At 39.2% G+C, this 21,104-nt stretch overlaps 1 protein-coding gene across 9 annotated transcripts in view; it reads left to right on the top strand.

Annotated features, from left to right (window-relative positions):
- LOC136436793 (kelch-like protein 5) overlaps nucleotides 1-21,104 on the top strand; it is a 128,927-nt gene that overhangs the window by 35,759 nt on the left and 72,064 nt on the right. For 2 of the 9 annotated variants that reach the window (XM_066431114.1, XM_066431113.1), the window contains exon 1: nucleotides 855-1,145. The exons of the other annotated variants lie outside the window; for them this stretch is intronic. In XM_066431114.1, the coding sequence (XP_066287211.1) occupies nucleotides 1,042-1,145 (104 nt within the window). In that variant the 5' untranslated portion in view covers nucleotides 855-1,041. Of the gene's footprint in view, nucleotides 1-854; nucleotides 1,146-21,104 lie in introns of those variants that run through there. 9 annotated transcript variants of the gene reach the window in all.

The following is a 21,104-nucleotide window of genomic DNA, read 5'->3' as shown; positions in this document are numbered from 1 at the left end:
ACATCTTGGGAATATTGCGCACACATTGCCATATGGCGTAGCTTTGACAGAAAACTAACTTAAACAATCTATTTGTCCATAAAGGATTTTGTATGGACTGGCAGCAAAATCCTCAAAATGGTTGTGAGATTGTGACAAAGTGCCTCATTAAAGAATCAGTTGTATATTGGGAAGCAGATTTTGTTAGGAGCCAGAGAGATAATTAATCTGGTATCAGGGTGCCGTGGGAGTTAATTACATCAGCGGCAATGTGGACTTTGAGGTTTGGACTTTCCCAGGAAGCTTTTAAAACACAAGGCTAGGATTGATCTAGATAGAGAATCATGATGGTGCAGTGGGAGCACGCACCTGAGACTGGAGACTGCCACGATATCACGGTTCGGGACATTATGAGAAAAGCGGCCCGATACAACAAGGTATGAGCTCATTAACAGGAAAATGCAGCTCATTTGTTACCGAATCCAGGCCTGTCAGTTTTCTGTCCTGTTAGAGGGCCTGCCTCTTTACAGACCCATGGGTGACCCTGATCACCATGGCGATGGGCATTGTTCAACCAAGTGAGAAATCCACTCAGAGATGCCCACGCTGTGGGTTGGAGAAGTGGGGGGAGAGTTATAGCTCCGAGGGCAGCGAGGTTTACCCCCAGAGTGCACGGGGTGTCACGGACGACTTTTGACGGGCAGAGGGTGATGGTTGGAAAACGCTCGCCTAATTGCCTGTTGTAGCAATCATGGGGGCAATTTTTCCCCGTCCGGATGAATAATGCATGCGGGCCAGCCCACTCGGACCTGACGTCACGCGCTCTCCCCATTTAGATCAAGATTAGGGAATTTCCGATGGTCAGGAGATCACAGAACTATTGTTACCCCTGCGAGGAGGCCGTCCCTGCCTCCATTGTAGGATTGCGTCAAGCATGCGTATGAGCGCCCAAACAGATGTCTAGGTAGTACTCCCTCACGTTGTTCATTCTGCTGGGGCTTTCCGGAGCACGAGGCTGCGTACAATATTCTGTGTGTACGCAAAGCAAGACGAACGTCCAGGATGGAGAGTGGCTGCAGTTTTAGCTTGAGTCCGACTCGACTCCTGCGCCTGCATAGCAAGAGAAATATGGCCAAGGCACGGTATCTCTTCAGCTCCAATAGCCGGTAAGTCCTGTTAATGCGTAGGTCCAGACTCATGTCAGAAATCTCCACTATAGTTAATGCGTCTGATGTTCTAAGTATTTTAGCACAGTCGAGTATGTATGCCCAAGGCCCTATACTGGCGAAAAGTTGACAGTATAATTGCAGGTTGACATAATGTCTGTTGGGTCAAGTGTCCCCGAAAGAAGCAATATTTTATCGCAGGGAGGTGCTTAATCTTACATAACAATCTGACTTTTGTACGCTGTGTTGTGCTGAACTAAATGCGCAATTCTGAAACAAGAATAATGATAGTCTTGTTAGAGTAGTTCAGTTAGGAAACTACCATAACTGTAAGCAGTGCCTTGATAAACAAAAATGATAGATCACATTTTGATGATTGTATGTTATGAATTTATGGATTTGATTGTTAGGTTTGTAGTAATCTCTCAGATATGATCATGCTACTCTACGTTTGATTTCCCCGGGTTATTTGGGGGTTCATTTCAGCTGCCCTTTTTAGAAGGCAGGTGATGTTGTTTTACTGTGGTTTAAGAATTTGTGAGCATTGCAATATAGTGTTGTCAAGGCAGAAACAGTCGCAAAATTTGCATTTTGAAATGTATTTCTGGGCCCCGCTACTGTACAAAATTGATTTTCTCAGAAGACTTATGCAGGAGAGTCTAAAGCTGTGAGGTGGCTGCCTTGCCGCTGCTGTAATCAATGCTAATTCGCCCATTCCACAGTATAGCAGGTGGTATGAGCGATTGAGCTATGGCCAGTTCCCAGCTCAGATGGGGTGATAAGCCATCTCACCCCATGTCTTCCTGATGACCATAGCAATTGATGAAAAGGCCTGGCAACTTTTCACACTGTAATTGATACCTCCCTTATCCTTTGATAGAAAAGACAGGAGCGACCATCAAAAAACAATCAAGACAATCCTCTTGTTCTGTTACTGTGAATAGATATTGGGTCTGTTACCGTGGAGTGCTGGTGATATGGCACTTGCATAAATTGTGGTAGAACAATGGACTGTTGGAGTCAGCATGCAAAACAAAAGGCCAGGCTGTCGTTTTGATATCCTTAAAGAATATTGTTATCTTACAGAAAATGTTATTGTTAAGTCATAATTATGTATTATGTAATCCCATAAAACAGCTGCAATGAATTCAATGCCCAGTGACTATAGAAATAGTCATTGACAATATAATAGTAGAATTTCCTGTTTGCTATAACATTATCAGTTGCTTACCTTCCTTCTCTCTACATGTGCACTCCTATATGTCTTAAGTCTTTACAGAGTCAGGGACCCATACAGACTTTAACTGTACCTAAAAGTCGGTAAATCCCCTACCCAGGGAAATACATGTGTGAACCCAGGTGTTGTATTATTAAACCATCTATATTGAGTTAAGCACCGCCATGACAATACATTACCAGAAGTCAAGGTTCTGCCCATCTGTCAGGATGTACAGCAAAAGGTGCGGCTTAGTGATAACACTATCAACAAATACCTGCCGTATAATAAAGGTAAACAGATTACAAGCAAAAAAGAAGTGCATGTGTGTCATTTGAGAAATTGCATTTCATAGATATTGCTCAGAGCGTTGTTCTGCAAACAAACAAAAGTCAATATGCTACTCATTTCTTATCATCTTCCTACGAGTAGAATTTGAATATTACTTCTGTTAGGTTGTTCTAGGCTGTGCATCTATATTTTCCTCGTGAAAAACATGAAGTTACTGTGTAAAATTGACCTTGAGTGTATATCATTACAGAATTATAAGAGATCCAAATTCAAAATTGTTTAAAAAATATTCTTTGAATTTATTCTTTCACTCCCAACACATGTACAGTGATTTGATGGTTGACAGAGAAGAAATATTTACTGTTCAAAATTATAGGAATATTTACTGTTCAAAATTATAGGAATACATGTATGTCTTTTTTCTATCTAGTTTTGTAGAACGAACATCTATTTATTCTGAAAATTTTTAGAACGCTTTTTTCGTTACTTTTTGTTTATTTAGAACTTAGGAATTAACATTCTTTACGCATCCGTAAGTAAACTTCTCGTTGAAAAAGGGCAGTCGGATGGACGCCCGAAACGTCCGATTTTTTATCGAAATTTATCCAGATGTAAAGTTTAAATCGTACTACTCTATCTAGTCTATGGTACTGGTATCATTGTTGCAGTCGGTTGAACAGAATAGGATATGCTAACCCCTTAGAAAATCCTTGAGTTCTTTGTTAGACTAAGCCTGTGTCCGTGAGTTTTCCCTGTGGTAATCTGAAGAAGACAAACGTCCCCCAGCCCTAACCCCGGCCTTGGGCTGCCTAGCTCTAACCTCCTGTGTTCCCGGGATCTATTCTATTATTTGCTCTCTTTATCTAAATGGAACTAATGGCTGTATCAAACCTTGGCTGTATCAAGCGTGTGTGGTCATGTTTTGTCGGTATCCCAGCAGGAGGCAATGTGCTATGTGTGCATTAGCTTCGGAGTGCCCACAGGAGCATCCAATGAAATTGGCATAATGTCTGTTAATAAGACAAAAGCTGGTGTGTAAAAATACAGATTTTTTGCCAGGGATAATCATGGATATGTACACACTTTCAAATGTAAACCCGCTCAAAGTGTAGAAGCCAAAGATGGATCGTAAGAAAGGTACATGTTGAAGTTTTACAAGAATAGTCTTTTCTATTTCAATTTCGGAAAAGGCAATGCCAATCTGGTGTTATGAGCACTAAGAGAGTCATAGAAGCTGTTTAACATGCAGATTGGAAGGGTGCAATTTCCTAGAGTTTAAAGTGTCCAGATAATAGCACCCATTTCCAATGATGACATCAAGCACTGTTCCAAATGATGGCATTATTTTAAACTTGTATACATTGATTCAATTTTCGAGATTTTCGACCAGCCACATTTTGTGACTTTAGGTAGTTAACTTGGAGATTACTTTCTACAGAAATCGTTTGTATCAATAGGCCTAATCTCTATGCACTAACTATAACTGTAGAATTGATAGGAAACTGGTCCTGTATTTTAGCAATTTTTGCTAGGATACCTTTGATTCATTTGACTGAAAAACTTTCATTTTCACAAGCAAAAAGAAGGGTTCTTTGTTAGTTTGTATCAAAATGATGAATTGGACCAAGGGAAATCAAGTTTCAGTAATGCAAGGAGTTTTACGGCCAATCTGTTGCCAAGGTTTGCTTCAGTAAAGATCGTATCTACTTTAAGTTAAGAGGCCACCTGTACAACTTTACAAGTCCAGTGGCTCAATAAAAGTATTGCACTTAAGTCACCTACATGCGCATGTACTGATAAAACAGGGCAAAGACATGTATTACGTAGTCCTACAGTTTGGAGCAGATGCTGTAAATAATTGCACATGAAAAGGATGTCATTATGGTCATGCTTCTGGACAAAGTTTAATCATGAGCTGCATGCAGGTTTTGCAAATGAAATTATCATAAAATGTCCATTATGACTGGAGCATTTGCTCAGTAATTACATGGTCCAGACTTATGCAGCACATGTGGTCAGTTGTACACCACTGCATAGCATCCGTTAACCTGTTCTGCCCATTTTGCCAAAGTGATTTTTAGTCTACAAAAGTATCTGTGATGGACAATTGTAAGATGTGTAGCATTGCAGGATGAGTATGAAACAAAGAAAGCTGGTCAGTACATGTTATCTTGATTTTGTCAGCATAGTTTTCATTTTATTGGTCATGCTTCTTATTCCCCTGTGTAGCAACATGTTTAAACTGTTGCATGTTAACACAATGATTTTCATTTGTACTGCAAAGTTCCCTGTCGTTAAACTGAAAATTAGATTTTGTAGATTAAATTTTACAGTAAACAATATTTCATGTGGTCTATACTTTGACACTGACATACAAAGAGAAGACATCCCAGTGTATCTTCTGTCGCCTAAGGTATCACCTTGACCGCAGGCTGTCAGTCAGTCTGACCCAGCGGTCAGCTTCACACCTCAGGTGATACCAGATACGCCGTAATATATTCTGTTTATATAACACCGACCTTCAAAGTCATCAGCATTCTGGCACAGTGAGAACAAAATGGTTTGAAAATAAACTGTTCAGACGTCCAGTAATACAAATGTACGTCCGTGAAGCAACTTTTGATTATTCCATCAAAGCCAGAGTAATGCATAAATTTGGGTCTCCACCAAGTAGTGTTGGCTACAAAATTTTCTCAGAAGGACATACATGTATGTTACAATTGTATACATACATGTACTTAGTTCTGCGCTGAAGATAAACACTGATTCTTAATTGCATACCAGACAATTTACAAACTTAAGAGAAATTTGATACCTTGGTATTTGGTTACTATCCCGCTGGAGCAACACGCTATTGATATCCAGAAATTCCCTTTGCTGAAGGACTGCAGCAAAAGTCAAACGACTCTCTATTTGTTTCCAATGTATGCAAAATTAGTAAAGATGATTATAGTGATTAGGGATTTTGTAACCACTCAAACAATTATTTCCAATCTTACTCTACGGAAGCTTTCCATCAGACTGTAAAACAAATGTTATCCTGTCAATATTAACATCTTTCCATTGGTGCGTGCACATGTATATTACCCTACCCTTTTGTGCATGGATAATTCCCCCAATGTGGAGAACATGATGAATGATCAGCAACAGAATTGCATTCCTACCCGATGGTAACCCCCTTCAGGGGACAGGCGTTATTGGATTTTAATTACTCAAGTACGCAGGACCAACAATATTGACTCGCTGGGTAAGACTTGAAACGTGACATGGCACAGCCAGGTAGTGATGATGTCATAAATCATAAATATTTACAGGTAATATAGACTACAGAGATTGCCCACCTATATCATAGTGACCTTAGTGACATCCCGGTTCTGTATAGAAATTGGAGTATTTCTATCGGAGGAAAATGAGTGTTGCATAGATGAGATATGGTGTTGTCCACACCCTTTATTCAGTCATGTACAGTAGTTTATGGTTGAAAGGGCAAATTGAGTTATAAGGTAGGATTGAGCAGTGCCACAGTAGTTTCTGATTAAGTATTTATACAGCCTTTATGTTCTCCATGAATGTCAAGGGCATGTGTACATGTACCTGACTGGCCATGTAAAATGAATGGTAGCCATTTTTCTCTTCCCTGCTACCTGCCTGCTACCTACATGTACCTAGTCCCTAGAGGCCTAGACCTCCCGGTCGTTGGGGGGGCAAGGAAGACATGAAGAATGAGATTTGCATCCAGGTTTGTCTGCAGCTGTTAGCAATTCTAGAAGGCTGAGAGACGTCTACTCTTTGATGTTTTCTAGCCAGGTCTTCCTTTGACACTCCCTTAATTGCCCTCCTTCCAGAGTGCCCTGCATTCATTTCATGATTGAGGCAGGTTGTGGTGGCTTGTCATGTGGCTGAACCACTGAAGTTTGCGTCTCTTGATGGTTGGTAATAGTGATTCCTGGGGCCAACCATGCTACCTACTTTTATCCGCACATTCTCGTTGGTTTCTCTTCACTGCACCCCCTTGCCAATATTCATCCGATGAGACTGTTCTTTTACCAGCTTTAATGTCATGAATTGCACCAGTAAAACATGTGCTTAGTTAGCATTGAAAAAAATTATTTACCCATGAGGCCGTCATTTGCTAGGCTAAGGATATTATGCAATGCGATTGAAGATCCTATTCCTGACCTTTTAACAAAATCACTGTCCCACCGGCACAAATGTTACCACTTATTTTATATTCTCATGTACAGGTCTAAGTATAGATGACTATCGGGTTGAAAATCTAGTTTTATACCATTGAGCTTCAAGACATGTTAATGGTTTGTATGACTCTTAGCCAGTCATTTTCATGAAATCTGACCACCGACCATACAACTTTTGATTGTCCTAAAATACCCAAAGGTAGTGTTGTTCACTGTATCCCTCAGCTTAAAGTATCCTTAGAATTCATTGTAGCTTTTTAAACAATAGTTGAATTTTCAGGTATCATAAATGAACAACTCAGATTTCAGTACCTTGGAGAGTGCACTCTGCAAAAGTTTACTGCTTATTACAAGGTATTCACTGCAGACATTTTGATGATTTATTTGAATTTCTAGCCAAGCTACTGTGTATGTCATGAAAGATGCACTTTCTCTGGCTGAGCTTGGTAAAATTACCAACGCGAGCCTAAAGCTTACGATGTGTAGCTTACAGAAAGAAGCTTCAATTTGCCAGGGTATAAACTTAAGACTTACGAACAGACAGATTGGCTCTAAATCCGTGCCTGCAATATTACCAGTCATGCAAGATGAAGTATGCTGGCAGTTGTGGCACTTTTAAAGTTTGAAATAAACCCTGTGACAGATTTAGAGTTGTTCAAACTTCCCCAATGCCATTAAACGTCTCAACGCAGTCAGGCATCCTACATTTCATTACCCTTGTGCGCTTTACAGTTCTCCCTGCAAATTAATGAAGATTACTTGTGCTAAAGGGGGGAAATCAGTGTTTATCCCTTCGGCAATGCAGTGTTAGAGAGATACGGAGCTTTACATGAAACAGACAGGTTTGCCACAATGCATAAAGCTTATCTTATTTTCTCATGCATGAGCCTAATTCGCGCAAACTACGCAAATTGGGCCGCATTTGGGAAGCATAACATTGTATAAGCAAATCCATTATTCATTTTGTTACCTGAATTTGGGTGAATCCACCAGACGGAGTGATATATCACTGAAACAAATCTCTGAGGTGAGACTATTTGACAGTGATTGCTTTCTTGTGTACTCTCTGCCATTATATATTATATCTCTGTGGAATTATTCAAAACATTGAACTTCCTATATGTCTTACTTTCATTAAGATATGTCATGTAGTCTTTTGCCAAAAGAGAAGAAAAGCAACAAATACCAGGCATACCTACATGACGTTTATGACTATATGATATGAGCACATTATTGAGCAATTGTTTGCACTTTTTACATTTGCACAGGCTTGCCTCATTACATTTTGAACTTCATAATCATATTCAAAAGTGGTTTATATTGAACTTTATTCGATGATTGATAGGACCTTTATAACTAAGGCCACACCGATTTAATTTCTTGGTTAGCGGATTTTTATTTTCCAAAAAAAAAACATTTTAGAAAAAAAAAATCACGAAAACAGAAGGCTGGCCCAGCCTTCTGTTTTCATGTTTTTTTTTACTAATTTTTTATTTTTTTTTTTGAAAATGAAAATCCGTTAACCAAGAAATTAAATTGGTGTGGCCTTAGCTGCAAAATAAATGAAAAGGAACGAGTCTTACATTGAAAAAGATTAATCATCACTTTTGCTCCAGGAGGAAAGGATGTAGAGACAGACTAAAGCTTTTATAGTGTTTTTGAATGTAGACAATAAAGCAATGAAGGATTCATACTAAATATAAGAATAATGTAGTTGAACAATGATGTGTAGATTTGAACAACATCTTACAATAAAATGAGATGCAGTGAAGAAAATTGAAATAAATGTACTACTGGTTAGGAATTGGAAAAATGTGTTTTCATCTGCAAAACAACCCATTTGTATTATGCAGGCAAGCTCAAGGCACAACACTTTTCTTGTAGAAGAAGTAATCCTCTAGCCAACTTTACATGCTTACTGCCCTTGATAAACATCACAGTACATGCATAGGGCAAGAATGTATTCCATTAAAGGATAAAGATTCAGACAACAAGATGGGGCATTAGGGTTTTTTGTGATGCATGTCGGCTGTAAAAGGGTATGGCTGACTGGAGAATGGTTCCCTGCGCCATGAGGGAAAAGTTTTAAAACTTTATGATTGTAAGATGGCATGTGTGCATGCTTGAGTATGTGCGGAAATGGGCTCGGCTTGGAGTATTACAATAATACATTTTAACCCAAGATGCTAGATTTTGACAAGGGAGGGGTTCTTCCAAAGGAGGGATAACACCTTGGAATGATGATGGAATGGACAAGTCAGCAAAACAGCTGGTACTCGATGTTACATTTTTCTTACTTCGTCAGATGTACAATCAAAACAGACTCACTATATGCACAAGGAAAACCAGACTTTGATTGATGACCAGTGTTGTAAGATTGAACACCAGAACTGCCTAAAGCTAAGAGGACAGCCAGGATGATAGATAAAATCTTTCCTTTGCCTTAGTGTGACGCCATTTTCATGCTTTATCCATGTGTTATCAGTTGTTGCAGCCCAAGAAGTTTTTATGTCTCTTGGTACTTGACGTGTGATAATAGTGTGATATCAGCAACAACTCTGTTGTTTTTCAAACCGTTGAAATCCACACGGACTTGTGGGTCTTGGCCTCTGTCGCCGAAAACCAATATTTCACATGGATAGAATCTCAATGGATGCTCACAATGTCATGGGCAGTGAGGTAATCACCTGTTGTAGCTGGGAACCAGACCAGGAAATGGCCCTTGTGCATGTTTCCTTTTTTTGTGGTGTTCTAGGGCTTCTAAGTCTGTAAATCTTCAACACCATTTTAAAACCAGGCCTTCTATATGGGTCCGAATATTGGGTCCTGAACAAGGAAGACATCAGCAGACTAAAAGCTACAGAAATAAAAGTGGTCAGCACAATGTTACTAGTAGGCAAGCCGAGAGCCAACAGACTGAGAAAAACATATCTGAGAGTTCAATAACATCATTCAATAGAAAGAGCAGCCCCAAGATGGCTAGGGCATGTTGAGAGAATAGAAGATGGAAGGATTCCAAAGATAGTGCTCACATACAAACCAAAGGACAAATGCCTGTTGAGCTGACCCATAAAAAGATGGAAGGACAACATACATGTAGAAGAAACATTAATAAAGTATAGATTGGGCAGACTTGAGGAGGAGGGTGTCTTCCAAGACCAAGAAGAATAAAGAAGGCGATGCTCATAACTGACAGGCCCTAAGGCCTACCTGGGGAAGATGTAAGATATAAGTAAGTTGTAAGGGTTGACATCAGCTTGATTGATGTTATATGTATTAGAAAATGTCAACTTTACAAGAGGAAACATACCACAGCAGTTCCCTGAAAAGCCATAAGGTTTACTAGTAGCCTATCCATATCATTTTCAAAGGTGATCCAGAGCTCTTTCATCTAGAGTGCTGGGTACAAGAGCTTTGTGATTCTGGTGGTTGAAGGGTGGATCAATGGTGCATTTGGAATTCACGACTTGTCTCTTCGCTCTTCTTCAACTGAACTATGAAAAATGTTGCAGGGAATGATCTATTTCAGCTTAGCTACGCTCCAAGCAGGCACAGTGGGATTAAGAATGTACAGATCAATTTGTGAAGGAAGATTTGTGGAAAGATGTCATTATCTTCTAACTTATGAGGAGATTTCCTCAGAGGCATGGATGACAGGATATCTGAGGGCTTCCAAGGACAGTTCTTGCATCTTCTCTAGTGTGGTTACTTCTTAGTCTAGACCAGGACCTTGGGCTTTCTATGGGAATGATAAGTCTAGACGTTGCCTCATTCTATTGATGATTAAAGGTGAATAGTTCTGGAGTATAGGATCTAATTGTCTGTAGTTATCATTATACCTAAACAAAAACAGAATTTTGGATGCCAGTACTGAGTGAAATATAGATTCTTCTTATAAAAGGACATAAGACATTAGGATCACGCTTGTAAAAAATACATCCAGAAATCTGCTGTTTCTAGAACACCTCATCATTAAGATATCTTTCAGAAAACCATCCTGTTTTCCTGTCTTCAATGTTCCAGCATAAGCTCTTTGCTACCTTCACCTATACATATCCATTACCGATTGTGCTTATAGATCTGCTGGCAATCCCCTTCAGTTAGACCTAAAGCATTACACAAAAGTATTGAATTGGGAGTCTGAGGAAGAGCTTGGAGGTGGGAATAATCACAAGTAACCTTGTCAGCAGCCAAGCATTATAAATGGGATCCTACCCTGTAATTGAACTTCAGTCCAAGCATTGGAAATCTGACCCAAATCATTTCCTGTGTGCAGATGAGTCTGGCCTTTAGCAGTCCCTAGGGACTTCGCCATGAGCTGAATTCATGACCTAGGTAGTCTAATATGTAGGTTTAATGAGATTTGCACATTTTCTGTCATCTGATTTTTCCCTGGAGTAAGACGGGTAGGACAAAAGCCCATTATAATGAATGAAGACCTTTATTGCACATTTCTACCACACTTGGCTAAGTACAGGTCGCAACAAAACAAAATAACAAGTACAGTTTACGATAATGTATAGTGTACAATATACCTTGTATAGCAATCTCTATCCAAGTTGTTTTCCTTTCCAGGAGAAACCAATCTTGATATGCTCCTCTTGTTTCAAAGGCTTCTCATGATCGCCCTTGATAAGGTGATGTAAAACTTGTCACTGCCTTGTGTGAGTGCAGATCTGAGCCAACAATCGATCTCTGTCAAACTGCTACCTATCTAACCTTCCAAAGGTATGACTAGGTGTTTGCCTGGTTGACTTCTTGAATTATGACTACTTTCTGCTTGTGTGGTTCCTATGCATTACTGTTATGAAAGGTATTTGATGACATAAATCTTGGTGAAATGGGAAATCCTTGGACTTATTGGACAATATATCTACCGTACAAAATGAAACTTTTTGATATCTATGTGTGTGTGTGTGTGTTTTTGTACATGTACATGTACATGTATATATGCTGTTGGTGGTATATGTACATTTGTATGTAGATTAAACACAAAATGTTTGGAAAGTTGATTTTGGTCGATTATTCCCAGGAGTGGGTAACTCCCATAACCTCTTGTTTGCTTGGCAAGTCCCCCGCTGCCTCAATGATGTATAACTTTATGAATGTCGGACAACTCGGCCCATTACCAACTCGGCCCAGTCAACTCGGCCCATTTCCCTAGTCAACTCGGCCCATCTCCCTAGTCAACTCGGCCCATCTCCCTAGTCAACTCGGCCCATCTCCCTAGTCAACTCGGCCCATCTCCTTAGTCAACTCGGCCCAACTCAAACAAACACACGATAATTATTTTCACAGACATATCTTTATTCAAGTTAATTCAGCGTGTGTTTTCTTTTTTTTGCTGTCTGACAAAAAGACGCGGTCTTTATTAAAATCACGTTGATTGCCCAAGCGCCGGCGGTATTGGGCTCCAAAAAACTCAAATTACTAGTAAGTCAACAGTTCGAAGTTGTCTGAAAAAGAGACATTGTTACTACATGTAAAAGTATGTTATGCTTGGGTCACATTTCCAAGTCGGGTCGACGTGACCAGGCCCGCCAGCGCATGAAAAATTCATCGCTAAATACCTGCCGAACAAAGATTGTTGTTTAGAAGGTGTTTTTTTTGTTTTATTTTGTGGAAATCTATGGGCCGACTCGATCACGGCGTTGGGCCGAGTTGACTACCCCGAAGGGCCGAGTTGACTACCGCAATGGGCCGAGTTGACTACCGCAATGGGCCGAGTTGACTACCGCAATGGGCCGAGTTGACTACCGCAATGGGCCGAGTTGACTACCGCAATGGGCCGAGTTGACCAGATTTGCGATGGGCCGAGTTGGAAATGGGCTGAGTTGTCCTGCTTCCGACCACCTAACTTTATAGATGAACGACTTGTACCAAACTTTTTCTTAAAGTGGCCATTAATTGTATGACATAATGCATGTGTAGTGATCTGTTCTACAGTATTTCTGTCACACCTTGACTTGTTATCTGATGACCCTGATGCAACCCTCACAAGGTGTGAAACCTAGATAGAATTTCTCGACAAATCAAGCCTCGGACCTGTCTGTGGGGCTATGCATGCCGTATCCTCAATAAAGAACTTCTGTAACCATTCCAATGCCTCTTTAGAACGGCTATCGATTTCAGAAAAGGCTGAGGGGATGATTCTTCAAACGTAGCAATTACCCAGGGCTGTAATGGTGTACTGATAGTGGCATGAGTTAAGTGAACTGATACCCATCTCTATGCAGTGGTAGGGCCCTGCTGGTAACATTGGAGAAACAAAAAACTCCTCAAGGGAAAGTCAAAGCTGTCCTAATCTGTTGTATAATTGGAATCTAATCCCTAAAACATTGCCAATTTTTGCCGGAGGTGTAAAGAAAGATCCTGTTGATAATGTTTGTACAATGACCTTTGTGCAGTCACCTTCAACTTCTTTAGTTCAAGTTTCCTGCCCATCCATTTTGTATGTAAGACAATCAGAACTTTTCACTTAACTCGGAGTTCAATACTTAGGGCTCAGAATTGGATGCTTGATTGCTGCGGACAGCCGGATACAGTACATTTATTGTATCAAACTCTTTTCTTAAGTGGGTTGTCTGAAGGGCAATTTCAACTTATTGATCTTTCTTGAGGTAAGGTGATTGAGTGTAATGTCCGTCTAGACATGGTATCTGATTACAAATTATAGAAGTTGCTTTTAATTTGTTGTTTTTAGATGAATACGTAAATGTTATTTTCTATGTTTTCTCTAAGATTGCTTTTTTCATTTAGCTGACCCTCTCCTTACTGACTTTTCCTGTTACCTTTGTAAATCTGGGGGTATAGATGGGCCCACAGCAAGAAAATGGTGAAAAGTACATCTGTGCATAGATTCAGTGTTTAAAGTAAGCTCCTTGCTGACGAGCTTAAGTACCACCTTTACTGGACCATTACACTTTTGGACTTAACCCAAAACTTTTGCCAAGTGTTTAGACACTATTTGACCGTGGCCCCAAAAGTTACAATGTAACGTTTTGTAAAAATGATTCAAATGTAGAGTATTGTTAATGTTAGGCCAGAGATCAAGATAGAAATCACAGCAACAGACTGACTGCATAAATGTAAACCAGTATGTCCTACAAGTTGAAACATGGCATCACCTAATCGTCTATGTTCCTTAAAACCCTGTAATGTGGTCTACACTTTCACAGGGCCATAAGCAAATGATTACACAGTACGAAGCTAACCAGGTAGAAAAGACAAATGTGCTGAGGAAAGTTAAATGAGTGTTGCACGAATCAGTCCGAACATTACATTTCAGACTAATCTTCTAACAGGTCATTTCTTTCAGAAACAGCCATTTAGGTCAGGAAAAGGAGGCTTCTGTATCCCGATAATCAAATTAGGGAACAAAAAATGGATGGGCAAATAGCAGAGACTTGATATAAATGTACCATAGTGTAATCAGTATTAATTCCTAGGCTAAGTGGATGGAGGATAAATGTGTACAACCTTGTGAACCTTTGAACTCTGGAACATAACTCAGCATGTAATTATATTTGTCCATTATGGTTAATTTTGTCTCCTCTCTTTCGGACCATTTTTGCGCTATGCGTTCAGACAAAAAGGGCAGTTGAACATGGTGATATACTATAATGATTGATTTGAAAAGAGTTTGGAAGATGGTATGAGTCACAGACGCTCTCTTCCTTGTAGGAAATGAGGTGTTCAACTTTGTGTGTGTGTGTCTGTACCATGAATAATGTGCCTTTTAGACAGTGTGCTGGTTTCAATTGGCCTTTGCAGTGTACTTTCCAGATGATCAATTCAAAGTTGGTACCATATGGACCCATACCAAAAACCTTCAGAATAATAATTGAGAGCCGTGTGCATACAAATTCATTTTATATGTTGGCCAAGGAACATGACCATCCACACATACAAATGTATGTGTCTAATGTACAGTCTACTCTCACTGGTATGTTTTCTATGATGTTTTTTTTTTTCAAAAGATGTAGTAAAGTCTTCTAAGAGCCTTTATTATTCAATTCCATCATGTATTCATCCTTGTCACTGCTAACAACTACTGGAACTAATACACAATTGGATGTTAAGATGGGAACAGAGCTCATAAAAATTCATGCATAAACGACTAGTGCTACTTTTGGGATTAGAGGTTTAGATTTTAATGTACATCAGAAGCATTGATAGGTTGGTTGTGGCCCTGACCACTCTATGGGGCGAGGATTGAGCTATAGACAACATCCTAAAACCGAAGAAGCAGTTTGTCAAAATACATTCTCAGAGGCCAAGCGTGAGGTGAAACTTAATGTAAAGCTGTTACTAATACCAGTTGTGCACTTCAAATTATGACTGCGTAGTTACTGCCTCCATGCATGTTACGCTGTTCTCTATACTTATATGTTCCGTACTAGGTCATGTGAGAGATCACCATTATACGGACACAGAATTTGGGTAAAGTTTGAAAGCCCACGCAATGTTATATGTGGTAAGTTGATAAGAGACTCATATGCAAACTGAAAGGCAGAGGTCTAGGGTTTACAGTGATCCTCACAGGTACTGTGAAACTACCTCGAGGATTAATAGCATTTTGGTATGTCGTAAAATGCACTTAATGCAAGGTGAAGGTGGATGTTCGACATGCTACCAAGCATTCACAGCAGGGCTTGATTGCAAATAATTACAAGAGCGGGGAAATTAATGACCTGTTATAACTCAAAATAAGAGTCATTAAAACAACTGTGGCTTTGGATTCATTACCATATTTATTGGCCTGTTATATCCTATGATAAATCAGGCTTTCAATATTCTGTATGAATCTACATTGCAAAATGATAAGGTTTAATCACATGGCATGTAACAGGACACAAATTCCAATTATTGGGTTAAAGGATTTAAACCTGCTGAGATGATTGTCAATTTGTATGCAATTGTGTTTTTTAATTCCCTGTCATTGTGCTATAACTATGGGATAATACTTGTTTGGCTCTGGGTTTCAAACTTGCAGATTAGTCATCTGTCGTGAATAGAAGCTGTCTTGCCAGTCATTAATAATGAGATGAAGATCTATTTTTTGAAAGCTTAAATGCAGAGGCTGAAGTAGTCTTTGTAATATTAATAGTATGGCAAAAACACAAAAAAATCAATCAATCTGAGAAAAAGACTCTTGCAACTTCTTTTTCATTAATTTCACAACATTACCGGTATTGTATAAGGTGATAACAATGAACTATGATATAAGATTTACAAATAGGAACTTCATCCTTGCATTATAAGAAGTCCAATCCGTCCCTTCTATTGCAAATGATACAGATAAAGAAAGACAGTGATGTTGCAGCTGTTCTTTTGTTTTGTTATTGGACTTGACTTCTTGCTGCCACCTATCAGTTCAAATCATATTGCAGAGTGAAAGGAATACATGAATAAGTTATGCTCTGTTTTAAGATGTGCCTTTAAGTATCCGAGGTCAAGAAAATCGACCAAGCTTCTGCAGCTTGAAAATACCTTCTCATAGATACTTAGTATGAATAATATATGACATTGCTCCTTCCCTGATGTGGAACATTTTGTGCTAATTGTTTTCGGGGGTACATATTGGATTTTTCTGGCTCAGTAATGGTTACCATGTCGGAGAATAATCACAGCTATTGATTTTTTCTTACAATGACTAGTCCCTTTCTGCAAAATTCACTATTGACTTTTTGTAGCTTACTATCTTTTTTAAGGCCAAAATTCTTTCTGATCCTTTTGACTTGGACTCAAATCATCGAGGTGTTGTATAGCTGTAATGTTTATTTCATGTCTTGATAATTGGACGACTAAGGAAACTTTGAAACCAGGCTGGACATTAAGGTCGTGATCTTTGCGACCTTTTGGGCCCCCTCCGTATACTTGGTATTCAGGGGGCGGCCTTCAGTCGAATCCTGTCCGTTAGACAGGGATTTACGGAAAAGTTGACCTAAAAACTTTTCCTTTGAGGCACATAGGGCGCATAAAAGGTCGGATATACTACTGAATATCAAATTCTACAGGATCAGTGCCATTATGTGTGAAATTTACGATCTAGCAACTTACAGTGCATGGGGCAGCAACAGTCCCTACCTTTAAGCACCTGATAATGTATATATGTTTGATAATATGAAGCCAAAGTCAAGTAGAGTGGGAGAAAAGTCATATTTCTGTGACTATATATTTCCGGATCAAAACTAATTGGTAGAGTTTAATTTGTAGAGTTTATTACACTAAGTGTGAATTCCAGTTAAGAACTCTGATGATGTTGGCAATCTTTAAAATCTTAAGAGTAGCTTTGCCGACCGCAGTAGTGGAAGATAGGACCACTCCTGGCTCAAAGTGATCAATATAGCGGGCTCTGATAAGCAGTGGCAGTGCTTGAGCAAGTTTAATGGTCCAGTCTTCGTGTTCGATACCCATTACCCTCCCCGTGACCCTCGGTGACCTGCAGTTGATTCCATATTCAGGAAGCATATGGTGCCTTCGCTCTGTATAATAGATGAGAGCCCTACGTACGGAAACTAATCAAAAGAAAATTTGTGTAAGTCCAATTTTTGTGTTGGCAATTGCTGTTCAACTTTGATGCAGAATAATTTAAAGACATTTGAGCAACTTGTAACTATATGCATCTTAAAACAACTTATGACTATACACAAAGATGTATGTTTTTTTGCTAAACAAACTTCTAGTACCGTATTTTCTTGATTAAAGTGCGCACCCCAATTAAAGTACGCACCCCTGATTTGGGGCTAGTTCCAGACAAATTTGCAGAACTGAAACGTTAAGTCAAAAACCCCAAATAAAGTACGCACCCCTTCTCCACTGATCTTGAACACATTTTGAACAGGATAAATTCAAATTTATGGTGTTCCTTCTATCATCTCCAGGTCATTTTTCTTATATCAAGGACGTCTACATAATGCCATTCCTTAGATTCATAAAAGATTCTCTTGTTTACTCCGCCAGCATCGTCTCTGCAAACTTGAGGATTGCCTACAACAAATTACAAATTGGCAGGTATTGAGCCATGTATTGTTTCACCGCAGCTGAGTTCCTGGTTTGATTAAGCAAGGGTTTGAGTTTGAGGTCCTTTTCCAATTTGTCCTGACAATAACCTCAAATAAAGTACGCACCATGGCTTTAGCAATGATTTGTGGTGCCTTTTGTTTTTTGAAATGTTTAAAAAGTGTGTGCCTTATTCGAGATAATACGGTAATCTTTTTCATCAATATTAAGTAAGAATCTGAAGAGGAAATTTTTCCCAAACAATTTGATACAGGTACATGTACAGTGTACATGTATGTACTGGATGTGAAAGCTGGTAAAATGTATTCAAAAATGATATAAGTGCTGTAGATAGGTTGATATTCCCATTCTGTTACAACCTTGTCTGTTAGTAAGGCCAGTCTGTTTTTTTCAGCATGTTTATGTTACCATGCTCTTGTGTAGATGTTTCGTTCAAAGTTTTGCGTGGGAGCACTGTACTGTGTTTTCATGAACATTTGTCCACAGCAAACTAGTAGTTAATAATGGTCATCTCTTTAGAAAAAAAATAGTACTTAATGTGCTCCCAGCTATTCTTTGTTTGTCAGTAATACAATTCATTCAGGTGTTGTCCATTGCCACCAACAGGAATTAGTTCCTTAAATCTTTCTTGTTTCAAGTGCTAACTAGTGGAGACTGACCCATCCGATACCCCTTCCATGTTATATCATTGTTGACAGTAAAATGTGCAATAAATAGTCAATGAAGCTGCCAAGTCCCCATCCTATTTATAACCACAGTGAGTGTATGAGAAATTAGGTGTCTGTGGCTGTGAGGGGCAGATAGGCCATGTCATTAGCTCTGTTTAGACATTGATAGATGGGGTGCGTGGCTACTTGTAGGTCAGAAAACTGACACTATCAATATCATATCATTGCCATGACTTAGACAGAATTGAAAAGATTCAAAATTTGTATTCTGAATCAAACACTGCATAAATCTTTCATGACAGCAGGGACAGATGGATTACATTCGGTAACTAATGCATTTAAGAATTGTGAGAAATGTGCAATAATGCAGTTGAAATTTGAAGCCATTGGCCCTTTCCTTGGTGCTGAAATGTCTGTATTTGTTGTAATGGACAGCTTTCACTCTATGTAAAAACAACGGAAACAGAGGCAGTTACACTTGTACAAGTAACCTCCATTAACATTAATCTGCTGGGTTTGAAAAACAGTGGGTTTGAGATATCTCTAGTGCTGCAGCTCTCCAGGTATGCACAGTTTAGATATACAAGAGTGCATTATACTGGGGGATGTTGGGTTGGACATCTGTTTGGACGAATCTTGGACATAAGGTGACGGAATTATGTACCCTCAGGCTGGTGGAATTGTGTTTTACTAAACCTGTATCATTGATAATTGAAAGCACTTTCACATCAAGTAGCCTTGTGTCAAGAGCATACCACAACTTTTTACACAATGCCATACCATCTCTTCAATACGAGCATTGAAACTTTAGATCTCTGAAGAACTTCAGGGCTTTGTAAGCAAATTTGTCTCTGAGAAATGTTGGGTACAGCATTGTCCTCACCTCTTTTCAGCCTAAAGACATGAATTGTCCCAGCCCATTGATTTTCCTTGTTATTGTCTAAAAGTGCTGCAGATAAGCATCATTTTTAGTGTGCTAACTTGTTTGACTTATACCAGGCCTGAGGTCCTTTGTTTGAAGTAGTGAAGTGAATAGATACCTGTTTTTTATCTTGCCGTACATTATCTAGGTCATCTTTTTCCCATGTGGCTATTGGCACCTGGAGCAGAAAATAGATTTTGTTTCTTGCCTCTTCTTGGCTAAATACCTCGGTACTTTATCGATGAAGTGTCAGAACTTTATTGACAATGAAATGTATCATTTTGCTACACTAATCTATTGACTTCATTCCCATTTTCTGTGTCAGAACTGTAGGAAAGTAACTAAGTTGTTTGAAGAGACTGTAATGAATAGAATATCGAGCATAATGTCAGTCTAAATTTACTGTCGATTACATCATCGAAAATGTATTTTTTCAATGGTCCTAACTACGTTGATGAAGGTTAGACACGCAAGTGATAAGAGTTGCAAGGTACGGGTGTAACAGTTACTCAAGCAACTGGATAGAATTTGGGAAACAGCCAGATGTTTCAGGTAGCATCTACTACTAACCGTAACGGTACCTTTCAATCATCAGTTTCTGTCCACTCATCATTATCATCGGTCGTCTGCGCAGCAGGTGACTGTAACTTTTGACCAGTTCCTTTTGTCGTTGGCCAGGTGAACAATCCGCTTTGGTGTGTGTTGTCCGTAGTTGTCTCCTAGGAGCTGCTGAATGTATTGCAGATAGGTGTAAACTGGCGTCCACGTCTGTGTCTGCTATGAGATGGGGTGTCCGCTACCTTTCGGCAGTCACTGACAAAAGGCAGTGGATGCTACCTGAAAAGTCTGACCATTTCCAAAATCTATCCAGTTGCTTGAGTAACTGTTACATTGCAAATGGTCCCAACTGTCTTGTCCATTTTATTTATTTTTTAATCTTCAAGATGAGTCTCAGGAGGTAGAAACTAGTAATTTATTTCCTGTGGCAGGTATCAATTTTCTCAAACCCATAAGAAAATCTAATTGCTGCTTTATGGAGTCGATGGATAGCAATCAAAACTTCCACAAATCCCACGACAGCAATAATGGCGTAAAGGTATCATGGAAGCCTTAATTATTGGCAAGGGAGGGCATTTTCATTTCCATTAGGTTATCAATATCCCAGTTGATAACTACAACAATTCATCACGTTATGTTATATGTGGTGTATTATGTGTGGAGGCAATAGCTCATGTTTTGCATAGTGTAAAAAACGTTTAACTGTCTTGCATCTACCTACTGTAAATGCAGAAATGTTCGTGGGAATTTAATTTTGCCAAAGGGAGAAAATGGAGTGTTTGCTGTGGTTTTGAGTTCGCGTTTGAAACAATAGTAGCGCTAGTCACACAATGGAACAGCTTTTTGGGGTGCTTTTCAGTTCACGGTAAAGAGTTCACCACAAAAACCGTGAACAAAAAACCACCGTGAACATTTCTGCATTAAATTTTACAGTATTTGAACTGAGTTGTGATGGAAATGATCTTAACTAGATTGAGAAAAGCACAACTAAGCCTTTTTTTATTACCCACATAGCAAGCTTATAGGACTCTGTCTAATGCATATAATCCAGGCTTAACCATATCGAGGAATCGGAGGATATCA

The sequence above is a fragment of the Branchiostoma lanceolatum genome, chromosome 6 (assembly GCF_035083965.1).
Source record: "Branchiostoma lanceolatum isolate klBraLanc5 chromosome 6, klBraLanc5.hap2, whole genome shotgun sequence".
Taxonomy (NCBI): domain Eukaryota; kingdom Metazoa; phylum Chordata; class Leptocardii; order Amphioxiformes; family Branchiostomatidae; genus Branchiostoma; species Branchiostoma lanceolatum.
Note: the sequence above shows the minus strand (reverse complement) of the source record. Positions and strands in the feature narration are given on the sequence as shown.